Source organism: Miniopterus natalensis, chromosome 13 (genome assembly GCF_054644295.1).
Source record: "Miniopterus natalensis isolate mMinNat1 chromosome 13, mMinNat1.hap1, whole genome shotgun sequence".
NCBI classification, from domain to species: Eukaryota; Metazoa; Chordata; class Mammalia; order Chiroptera; family Miniopteridae; genus Miniopterus; species Miniopterus natalensis.
In genome coordinates, this window is record NC_142093.1 from 52,700,684 (window position 1) to 52,712,869 (window position 12,186).

At 50.5% G+C, this 12,186-nt stretch overlaps 1 protein-coding gene across 7 annotated transcripts in view; it reads right to left on the bottom strand.

The window, feature by feature from the left end:
• Positions 1-4,015: 4,015 nt before the first annotated feature.
• Positions 4,016-12,186, bottom strand: part of CHST10 (carbohydrate sulfotransferase 10) — a 32,664-nt gene continuing 24,493 nt past the window's right edge. For all 7 annotated transcript variants that reach the window (XM_016209658.2, XM_016209657.2, XM_087823694.1 and 4 more), the window contains 3 exons: positions 10,303-10,537; positions 7,875-7,980; positions 4,016-6,182 (listed from right to left, as the gene is read on the bottom strand). In XM_016209658.2, the coding sequence (XP_016065144.2) occupies positions 5,645-6,182; positions 7,875-7,980; positions 10,303-10,537 (879 nt within the window). In that variant the 3' untranslated portion in view covers positions 4,016-5,644. The remainder of the gene's footprint in view (positions 6,183-7,874; positions 7,981-10,302; positions 10,538-12,186) is intronic.

A 12,186-nucleotide genomic window follows, 5' to 3' on the forward strand; every position in this document is an offset into this window, starting at 1 on the left:
ACCTTCCTGTGGGGTGGTCACTGGCTCAGAAGTCTACAGATTGGGTGACAATGATCTAAAATCTGACCAACACAGACCATAGTGTGGTGAAGGCCTGGGGGTGGGGGTGGGGGCTGGGCAGAGGGTGATTAAGGAGGGGGAATGGGGGACATCTGTAATACTCTCAACAATAAAAAGTAAATAAAAATAAAATAATAAAATAAAATCTACTGAACAACTGAAGGCTAGAGAATACATGGCTGCTAATTATATTATTATTCTTCCAGTTTGGAGATAATTTTGCAGGGGAGTTGCTATGGCTTCTTTAGCTTTACTCTCTCTGTAACATGAAGGTTGGTTCTAGTACTTTTGCCCTTTAGAAACTTCTTTAAAATCATAACGTTGGTTTCTCCTCTTATTAAACAACATCCATCTATGACCAGCAATCCCATGCTTAGGTATCTACCCGAGAGGAATTAAAACACATCTACACAAAGACTCGGACGTCCATGTTCATATCAGCATGGTTTATAAGGGCCGAGCACTGTAAACAATCCGAATACCCACGAAATGGCGACCAGATAAACAAAATGTGCTGTCGCCACAGGGTGGACCACCCGCTCAGCAGCAAACGGGGTGTGACGATACGGATGGACCTACAAGACTGTGCTAAGGGAAAGAAGCCATGCTCAAGAATCGCCACATCGTGTGATCCCATTTAGGTGAAATATCTGCTAAAGGCCAACTACAGAGGCAGGAAGATCAGCACGGGGACCCGACACGAGTCGAGCTGCTGAATGGTCACCGAGCGCCGTGCTACTATGCACAGAAGTTCCGAAGTACATCTTCCTCTTGTCACTTTGCGAGATGGAAGTGCAAATTGTTACAGTTCTTTTAATATAGGGCACTTTCCTAAGAAAAAAGGCAAAATACGCCCAGTAAGACGAGCCCACATTTAGGAATCTGCGTGCAGGCGTGAGGGCATTTATGTTCCTTTATTTAGCAGCTCTGGCCTCAGGCTTTGGGCGGGGCGGGGCAGAAGCAGCGCCAGTTCATAACTTGCTCCCCCGTTAAAGGCTGGCCTCTGGGGAGGACGGAAACCTGACGGCTGCTGCAGCCATGCCAAGGAGGTCAATGAGCGATCCTGTCAAAAACACTATATTCAATGATTATACCAAGTCAATTCAACATTTACAGAGCACCTACTGTGTGCAGGCTCCGGAGCTACAATAATAGATGGGAAAAGTCCCTGACCTTGAGGGTCACACAGTCCTGGGTGGAAGGGGCGTGGGTAGTTTGGGGTAAAGGAGAGTAGGAAATGTGAGATGTATCCTTTTAAAAATTCTTTTCAATACCAGATAACTGACCCGAGGCTTCCTTGCAGGGTCAACAGGATTTATGTTTATTTAATCGAATATCCTGTTGGCAATCACAAGCCCTCCGACTTGCGGAATGACGACCTAGTTTATCCACCTTGATATACATGTCTGGGAGCGGGGAGGGAGACTCTGCTCCCCTTGAAACTCCTCGGTGCCAAGAGAATGAAGACGACACATGTCCCAATTCCACAGCTGGTCCATCATGATGTCTCCAGGCTCCTCCATGCCCTTTACCGCGAGACCCTTGGACATGATGGTGTCATAAGATGGGAAAACCCTGCCTATGAGGAACAGGCCATTGGATTATGTGCAAGAAGTAATCACTTTATTGTCATAAGTCACTGAAATCTCGACGTTTATTTGTTACAACAGCTAGTGTTATCTAATAAAGAAATCTGTATCTTGATATTGGTGCTGCAGTTACAGAAACTTCAAATATCTGACAGTAGTTTAGCGGTTAGGGGCTGGGTGGCAAGAAAACAAACAAGATAATGTAGCTGGAAAGATTGAGACTCAGGTCACACGGTGGTGACCTATTGAGTGAAACCGTCACCTGTGATAATACGGGTGACAAAGAGCAAACAGGCTGCTGGAAAAAGAGGCAAAATGGTAATGTGTATTGACTGTTCCACTCCAGAGTTATGGGGGGGGGGGGGGAGAGAACTGCTAAATTGGCAAGCACAAATATTCCAGGAATTTGGGCCCTTGCAATGTGACAAAAATTGAGTCAAGATTCCAGACAATAGGAAGTAAGACTGAAGATGGCCTTGACCAAGGCCCATTAAGACTTATCAGCCTCGAGGAAAGTAGATTATAAATGTGATATTCCAGCCCAGGCCTCGTTTGAGAGGCGCCTCTACTAGTAAGCTGATGGGAGGCTGGCCTGAGTGGGAAGCAGATCAATTCCTGCCCCCCCCCCCCAGTCCTCAGTGTACCTGCTGCTCCTGCGGGAAGCCCTTCCTCTCCCAGGAGCCTGCTGTTCTGAGCTCTGGAGCCCCGCAGCCCGGTGCAGGGCTTGGAAACCGTACCTTGAGCAACACAATTTTCATCAAATAGTCAGCAAGGCTTCCTCTGCCCTGTTGGGCTGCCATCCTGGTTATTCCCCCCTCTAACCCAGGTTGCTGCTGTTCCCTGCTTGTGGAGATTCCAGCTGAAGGTCGTGCTGGGGTTGAGAGTGGGAAGCAGGGTCGGGGTGGGGTGAGGGTAGTGTGTGGGGTGGGGGGACTGACATCCCCGAGGAACCCTCTGGGCCCCTCCCCTCCCTGGTCAGAGGCTCTGGCTCCCAGGATCCCCTGGGAGGGAGGCCGCCTGGGTCCCTCAACCTGGCGAGTGGCAGCATCTCTGTGCATAGTCAGCCACCATGAAATCAGACCTCATCTCAGCTCTGGACATTTCACTGTAATGGTTTTCTTCGCAATCCTCACCCGAGGACATGCTTTTATCAATTTGAGAGAGAGTGGAAGGGAGGGGAGAGAGAGAGAGAGAGAGAGAGAGAGAGAGAGAGAAACACAGGTGAGAGTGAAACACCCACATGCACCCTGACCGGGGATCAAACCCGAAACCTGGGCACGTGCCCTGACTAGGAATTGAACCGGTTCAACCTTTTGGTGCTCGGGACAACGGTCCAACCGAGCCACCCGGCTGGGGCTGATTTTCAATATAAGATGAAACTAAAATGTGTGAGCAGGGGAGAAATCCAATTAAGAGAAAGCGATTTGTGACACGAGCCAAATAAGTCAACCTAACATCCAATTTGTAAATTTAGGAACTGTCCTCCAGGCCTTAAGACTACTTCTTGGAGACAGAGTTGCTCCTTAGGCTTGCTTTTTTTTTTGAGAGAAACATTGATCAGTTGCTTCCCACACGCCCACAAGTGGGGATCAAACCCACGACTTTTTGGCATTTGGGATGATGCTCCAACCAACTGAGCCCCACCAGCCAGGGCTTATGCTTCTTTCAAGTCCAGGCTTAATGTGACTTCTGAGTTCTCACCTAGACACTTCCCACCAGCCACCCTCTCCTGCTGCCCATCTCCTTACCTGGAGGTGTCTCTGTCTGGTGTCCCTCTCTGTGAGCCCTGCCCCTTGGTGGCACCCAGCCTCACACCCACCTTAGTGCCCCTCCCCACGGGGACCCTCCAGCTCCACTCCCTCGGCAGGTCCGGGGTCAGCAGCAAGGCCCAGGGCTGAGGACACAGGGCTCCTGGAGTGACAGCTGTCCAGGCAACACCTGCCAGGTGAGGGAGGTCCCCACACAGGCTGAGTGTTCGTTTCCGGGAAGGATCCAGCTGGGTTGGCTCCAGGCTGCGTCTGCAAAGTTGCAAAGCTCCCTCTGGGCAGCCATGAGGGGAAAACTGCCTGGGTGACAGAGAGTAGACCCCTCCTCTGGAGGCCCGGGCAGGAGGAAGTAGATTTTGGAGACTGAAGGAAGTTAACGACTCAGTGGGGGGTAACTGCTGTGGAGCGGCTGTGAGGGGTCAGGGGCCACAGTGCATCGGGGTGGCCATGGGGAACAGAAGTGTGGGACATACTGGGAAATGTCCAGATGTTCTGGCCGCCAACCCTACTTGTTTGGCAAAATCTGTTAGGAAAATGACCCATATTCCAAAGAAAAGTGACCTAAATCTAAAAGCCAGAGGACTAGGGGACACATGGGACCCAGCTTCCAACCTTTATTTCTGAGAAAAAAGGTATTTTTTTAAAAATTAGGACTAACTTTAAGGCCTTAGATTCAAATATATTATTCACACTGTTACATGTCAAACAGAAATGAGGTAATCAATCAGCTTATTAGGTGTGAAACGATTTTCACAAGACTTTACAGAAAAAGAACTCACGTTACATCCCCTGCGTGCGAGCTGATGAAAGGCTACCACACTGACGCCCCTCAGTCCGTGATGTGGCAGTCCCACCGGGGCCTTCCCTTCCGTGGTCGTTGCCGGCAGTGGTGGGCAGTCCTACATGGCCCCACACTGCTGCCAGGCCCAGGGACCCTGCGTGGCCACAGAGCCCTCCCTGGAAGTGCAGCATGTGTCGGGGTTGGACAGTTTTTATTTATTTTCACATTTACAGACTCAGGCAGCCCCTTTGAGAAAGGGAAGGTGGAGGCTGCCTGGAAGAAAAGCTGGGCTCACGGGCATGTGGGGATCTTACAGGGAGATGGTCCTGGATCTCAAGGGCCCTTGGTGTCAGCAGGCATCTGACATGGTGGCTGCCTCGGCCCAGGATTTTATTGCTGGTGAACCTCACTGTCTAATGCAGAGACTGGGATAGCGGCACTAACAGAAACAGGTCCAGTGGGGAGCACTTTGCTGATGAAACTGAACCATGTAAACTGAACTGACTGCAACTCGGAGCCCTGCTGGCCTTCAGCCAGGGGAGGGCCCAGAGGAGACAGGAAGGGAGGCCCCGCTGCCCACCCAGGTGGGACAAAGACAAGACAGAGACAATCAGGATGGGCACGCCCATGCCCTCAGCACCCTGGGATCCAGAACCTCCAGCACTTCCTTTTCTGGTTCCACATTCCCTTTGAGGCCCTCAAAGACATTCACTTTCTCAGGTAGAAAAAATGCACACTCCACTCCCCTCACTTTCCAAAACTGTATGTCTTGGGCTGAATGAGATGATCACTTAGCAGGCAGAGGATCAGCAATACGGACTGGAGGTACACATACACGGGCACATATTCTCAAAGGTCAGACTGCCCGAAAGTGCCCTTGGGTTACCCCGAAATCTCACAGGAACGAGACAGTCATGGAAAGAATGGTTTACCTCTGTGATTATAGCAGCGTCGAGATGAGAGCCAGAGGTGAAGTTATATTATGCAGACTTGGCCCTGTACTAGCCCCTGCAGTTTCTGCACACCATCAGCTTCTCAGGCCTCCTAAAGTGCTGGGTGCCATTCCTGCAACCCTTCGGTAGCAGGCACAACCACCCCACAATCTAGGGGAGCTGCAAGCATGCCCACCTCCTCAACAGCTGAGGGAAATGACTCCGAGTGTGTGTAACGTTTCCTCCTGGCCTGTAAGTTCATTCTCCTTCTAAGGATCTCCTAAGGAGAGCAAGGACCTCATGGCATTGGTAGGGGTGGGGGTCCTCAGTGCACCTGATGTTTAAACTAAACCATAACAGTCAGGGTGCAACTTCACCGGCCAAGGCGCACATGGGCCCATTGGGTGCCTGCGGGAGGCTTCAGGAGTGTGATGGAAGGAGTGTCACTTCCATGCTCTGTCTCCGCCTGCTTAGCCTCTGGTCTAACAAAGGTATCTGAAGTCACAGTCCTCCATGTTAGTTTAGCAAAAAATCTGGCTTCTGATACCCAAAGAGCTTAAAGTCCCCTTCGAAACGGGCATACAGGCGCCGGATGTCACGTTTGCTGATGCCCAGGAAGTAGTGTTCCACCTTGGTTTTGTTATACACGGTGATGCCTGGAGGGATGGTAGGGTATGACACCAGGTGGTCTATGCCCGCCTCTTTTAAGATGTATGGGGCGTCATCCTCCAGGGTCTCGTGGTGACCAATCACACTGTATGCTATCTCACAGGGCGCACACAGTTCTACGTACGTCACCCAGTGAATGATGTGGTCCCCAAACTGGAGGTCCAGCCACCTGTGGTTTGGATCGCCCAGGTAGCGCACAAAATCTTCAAACTGGATGCCGCGGGTCTCCGTGCGGTTCCTCCTGTATTTCCTGATGATGCCGGGGGCAATCTCGTGTCTGTACCACGGTTCAAAGCGGGGATTGTGCACGAACTTGTCCTTAAAAGCAGATATCAGTCTTTCGAAGGGATCTCTTACAATAAAAAACTTGAAGTAGGTTTTCAAGCTAAGGAAAAAAATGAAGATAAACAAGAAGGTTGGCTGATTGATGCTGGTGGTGGTGACACCTGTGAGGGTGGGAAGAGGTAACAGCTGGAGCGGCAGCCGCCAACATTTCTTGAACCCTCACCTGGGTGAGCCCTGAGGTGAGTGCATCACATGCGTCTCAATCCACTCAAACACCACGGAAGGCAAATCCTGCTCGTTAGTACCCATTTCACAGGTGAGGAAATGGAGGCTCAGAAACTAATTGTCCAGGGCGACAGTACTCACCCTCGGGGGCCACTGTGAAAACATCTACTTAACCCATGTTTTGTTTTACTTGAGTATTTCAAAACTTTAAGAATGCTTAAAAGTTTTGTTTCTGGGCAGAAAATCCTAAGGACAGGAACTCTGAATAAGCTAGGAACAGCCGAGGCCAAAGAAAGTTACTTTATATCTTTAAAGATTCAATTCAAGATTGCCAGGGGAAGGAAAAATAAGAGGGGTGGTTGTAAAGAAGATGGAGAGCGAGGCTTCTGGCTCCAGCAGGCTGGAAAGTTGGCCTGGGAGACCTGCGGGAGTGGCAGTGGTGGTGCCAGGGTCCCAGTGAGATGGTGACGACAGCTGAGGCCCCTGCTGTTACTGCAGCGGCTTACTCCACACCAGAAACTGCTCAGTGCTCCGCACGTTTTAGACATTTCCTCTCAGAGGAGCCCCAGGATGGCATAGGATGGCCCTGACCCAGCTCTCGGCTCTGGCACTGAGCACCCGAATTCTGAAGGGTTTGAACAAGGTGGGAAGACTGCGCAACTGGGGCTGGAAGCAATGCAAAGAAGGTGCTGACGAGCCAGAGAGCAAAGTTCCGGTGGCCGCTAACATTCTTACTCCTTGTAAACTCTGTTCTATGGGGCCATTTCACAGCTAGTAAAGAGAACTTCTCAATTTATAGCTAAGTAATATAATATTTTTTCGGTTAATCCTCACCTGAGGATATATTTTCTCCACTGATGTTTAGAGAGAGTGGAAGGGAGGGAGGGAAGGAGAGGAAGAGGGAGGGAGGGAGGGAAAGAGAGAGAGACACGTCAATTGGTTGCCTCCCGCACGTGCCCTGACCAGGGGCAGGGGACAAACCGCAACCCAGGTACGTGCCCTTGACCAGGAATGGAACCCATGACCTTTCTGTGACTGGGCCGATGCTCTAACCACTGAGCAACACCAGCCAGGGCTATAGCCGAGTAATTTTTAAGTGCCAGTATCCATCCTGCTGTGATTGCTGGAGTCTGTCTCCGCTGTGCTAGGTCCCGTCCACACCCCTCCTCCCGGGGCAGCTACCCTGGAAGCAGGCACAGCGTCTTCGGGGAAAAATGAAAAACTAAGTGGGGTTTCCCTATAACTAAAACCCCTTTGCTAGGAAATAACAATCACATTCAGTAAGGAGTCCACAGACCTTAACACAACCAACACAGAACAAAAGGACCACGCGTTTCTACTGGGAAAACGACACACTTCATCTGAATGGGCGAGGAGTCGTTCCAAAATCCGCACCAAGATTTCGGAATTTAAACACACTGAATGCTGGGCATGTGCTCAGCTGCCTCTCACCAAGGCAAACCAACAGCCCCCAGGAGGCCTTGGCGTAGTTTGGGACACAGGGCAAGTGCAGAACCGAGCCTGGGGTTGTATCGAAATGCCCCTCCCCGCAGGAGCCTGTTCCTACCGCTTCTGGATTTCTGCTTCGCTGAAGGAGGAGAGACGAGGAAGGCCGTTCTTTTCATGGTCGTGAACCACGTTCTCAGGGATGTCCTCGATGGAAGGAAAGGCTCCTGGGAAGTAAACAGGGAGAGGTTGTGTTGGCCACCTCGGTGCTACCTTCAAAGATGCCGTCTCTTAACTGGGCCCATGTTCCCTGCAACCCATCCCCAATATCCATGGTGAGACCTTTGAATTCCAACTAAGACAAATTATACGTGGCAAGATGAGAGGGAAGAGAAGCTTTTGGTCACCAATAAGCCAACCAGAGGAAACAGAAGAGTTAGGAGGAGGGCGAGGAAGTGAGCAAGGGGAGGAAAGGACAGGACACCTACCCTGGCAGTGCACTGGAGTGGGGTTAAATCCGCTGTGACAGACGGATCGCTGCCTGCAAACAGAATGCCTGAGACCACCCACACTGACTCTACTGTGAAACTGGGGGACGTGCCAGGACAGCAGGGCTGTGAAACACCTGCTGACCTACACCCACAGCACTGTCACAAGCCTGTCACCCCCAGCAGGCAAGGTGCTCCCAGGACCACACCCCTGGGCCTAGGCGGTTCCTAGGTAACCTCACTGCGTGCCAGATGGGCAAGTGGCAGAGATGTCTGCCAGGTCAAGGAGGACAAGGAGTGACTAAGAAAACGGAAGGGTCAAGGGCCACAGTGCTGGAGGCAGGCTGATGAATGCAACCTGGGGGGAGGGGGTTGTCCTTGGGTTGGTGCGTTGGGCAGGTTTTTCATTCTTTTCTCAGCTTAGACAAATGGAAATAAAGTGTCATTACCCAACCTTTTAGCCAAGTCTCTGCAGACCTTTACATCCATCTCTGTGTTCATCCTGTCATGTTGAACTTGGAGTCTGCCATCTAAGCAGTGGCCACAGCCTTGTCTGCTTTACTCATGCTCCCCCCAGTGTTTAAGCACCAGCCCAGAATTCTCTGTTAACTGCTGTGGATGGTCTAAAATGGGCAAGACTGTAAAATGAACCAACCTGTGGATCTGCACATGGACCTGCTCAGGTACCTGGCTCCATCCAGGTGCATCCAGGGCCAGCGGAAGACAGCCACCGGACCACCTGTTTTTCTATTACAGGCATATCTTGTTTCATTGCGCTTAGTTTTATTACACTTTGCAGATGCTTTTTTACAAACTGAATTTTCACAAATTGAAGGCAAGACTCTCCACCAGCAAAGGCTTATGACTCACTTTACTGCAGTACTTACTTTATTGTGGTGGTGTGGGACGGAACCTGCAGTACCGCTGGGCTGTGCCTATATATGACCTGGCAAACCCGCTCCTGTTTTTGTCCTGCCCTTCACTGATGCTTCATACTGTGGTGGCAGATGTGTAAGAATCATATATTCATTGTTTTAAATTTTATTTGTAACCTCATTATATTATATACAAAATCCAACATGCTGCCAGATTACTCAAGCATGTTCATTATATGCCAGAAAACGAGGAAAGCATCTCTTTTCTCCCCCAAGCAACCAGTGAAAAGGCCAATGGCAGCAAACTCTGATGCCTGACTGAGAACATAGCTGCAATCGGGGCTGGAGGACACAGACCCGGGGCCACCGCCCACAGGGCTCCCAGGTAGGATTCTGCATCCAGAGTCACACTGCTGTCAGCTGGAACTGTGCTCCTCCTACAGCTGAATTTAACACAGAGCCCGTAAGTACCTTATCAGTGCAAAGTAAGTGGATTTTAAACTAATAAACATGGTGTTTGAAAAAAGCAGCAAATAATAAAAAACCTGTAGTGTATGAGGTCACTTGTCAATGACCTGATTTGTTCCCAAGAAATCAGATTTCCTGAAGCAAGTCAGTTAAATCATCTGCATATGGGTGCTTGATGTAAAACGAGGACCATTTCTTTCTACCCACATGGCACATAATACTTTGCCCATGGGTGAAGAGGCCCCCAGTGCGACTGGCAGGGCTCCCTTCCCAGGCACTGAGGTAGGGGCCCTTCTCACTACAGGAAGGGCAGTTGTGGGGGCAGCTCCCTGGTGGCTCAGTGAACGTGGGCCTTGACTTATGAGGACAGAGCCAGCGCCTAGAAAGAACCAATGCTATGAATCTGGAGAGAAGTAGCAGGACCCACTAGGTGGGCAGGCTGCCTGAGGTGGAGACCCTGCTCTGCTGTGGAAAGTAAGGAGATCATGGCCTCAGGGGCTCTTTGAAAACAATTAGTATCTAAATGAACCACACCAACTTTTAAAGTACAAAAACACAACAGAGAACTGTCTGAAACTTACCAGCTCCTCTTAGGAGACGTCCCTCCATGTGGCTCCTCTCTGCCCCCTTCTCTACCTCCCCCCGTCAGGTCCCAGGGCCCTCCCAGGGCAAACCCTGATGTCACCGAAGGGGGACATGCAACAGGCAGGGCACGCACCGTTCAACACAATCAGCACTTTCTTCCACTGCGTATTGCCCACTTTGGGGGTCTGGCAGAAGAGGATCTTGTGCTTGTCACAGACAAATATTCGGTCCAGGACAAACTTGGACACCGCAGTGTGTGAGAGGTTCTTCAGGGCCTCATCCCTACAGACGTTTCGGATGAGCTCCAGGCGCTCCATATAGACCAGGGGCTGAACAATCTGGCCGTCTGAAAGCATTTTCCCGGTTGGCTGTGAGTGACAGGGAGGCAAAAGGGCACGAGGGCTTCATTCGCAGAAGACAGGATGCCCCCCTGGAGCCCTGCGCCTTGGCCTGGTGCTGAGTGTGCACAGGAGGAGAAGCTGCCATCAGACATAAGCAGGGCCGTGTGTGTGTGTGTGTGTGTGTGTGTGTGTACTGGCGGAGAAGCTGCCATCAGACACAAGCAGGGCCGTGTGTGTGTGTGTGTGTGTGTGTGTGTGTGTACTGGCGGAGAAGCTGCCATCAGACACAAGCAGGGCCGTGTGTGTGTGTGTGTGTGTGTGTGTGTGTGTACTGGCGGAGAAGCTGCCATCAGACATAAGCAGGGCCGTGTGTGTGTGTGTGTGTGTGTGTGTGTGTGTGTGTGTGTGTGAGCCCTGTGCCTGTGTGTGTGTGTGTGTGTGTGTGTGTGAGCCCTGTGCCTGTGGCAGGCTGTTTCTCCAGGCTCACTCCTTTGGCCGCTTCTAGCTACAGTCCTGTTCCTCAGCATTTTCAAATGTTTCTGCTGCCGCATCTAATTATTCCCTTAAAGTTACAAAGAATTTCTCCCCAAGATTTCAAAGCAGATGGTCCTTCTAAATTAACTTTATTAAATGGACCAAAATGCCCTTATTGTAGCTGTTAAAATGTTATGGGCTCACCACGCAGCCAAGCAATTCATTTATCGGGCAGTTGTAACAACCTGTCCTCCCCAAGGAACTGGGTCAGTAACAAAACAGGAGGACATAAGCCCCCGAGAACAAGGACACCGGAAATTTTGGGACAATACAGGCTCTACCCCACCACCCCGCTCTCTGCTCTTCCTTCATGGATCTACAACAACCAAACTCCCTGGCATGCACGACCTTTTTCAGAATACCCTTGCTCCCTGCTGTCTGACTGAATTTCCTGGGTTTCCCTGGTGGAGGGAAGGATGTCTTAGGGCTTCCTACCACTCCTTCCCAAGGTGAAGACACTGAGGAAGTGAGAGAGCACCTGCAGACCTGCCCCCTCTGCTCCTCTGCAGAGCGACCTCTGTTCCTCCCCAAGCACAGCCGGCTGCCTGGCCTTGCACATGTCCAAGGATGGGCATCAACCACCTGCTTCCTGCTTTGATAAATGGGGTCTAATTTAACTTCATTCCCTCATGGATCCCCACTCTGGCTCACTTATCCAGAGTCTCTCTCTTCTCAGTCTGTCCCAATGTTTTAACCTCAGATCTAATCCTGATCACAGATGCCACTAAAGTGCAGTGCATCATGGGGCAGCACCTCCACAAAAGTTATATTGAGAAACTGCAGAAAAACCTGTCCCTTCTGAACTTGCTTTTTTTCAAGCTTAAGCATTATAAACAAAAAATGGCTCTCACCTTCTATATTTTCCTTGCGAATATACAAAACCAATTTTAATGTCTGATAGTATTTTCTACTATCTTCCATTCACATTCAGCTACATTATATACAAAATAAATTTTTAAAGGTAAGCTCTATAACCCGATCTCCTTCATAAATCACCTTTCTTTGGGGAAGACATGCTGAGCTTAACATCGCCTGAGGAGTCTTGGTCTCAGAGAACGTCTGACCCCTGTTCCCCATTTCCTGCTCTTCACGTCTGATTTCTGAGAATCCACAGGATGGGGTAGGAGAAGGGCACAGAGAAC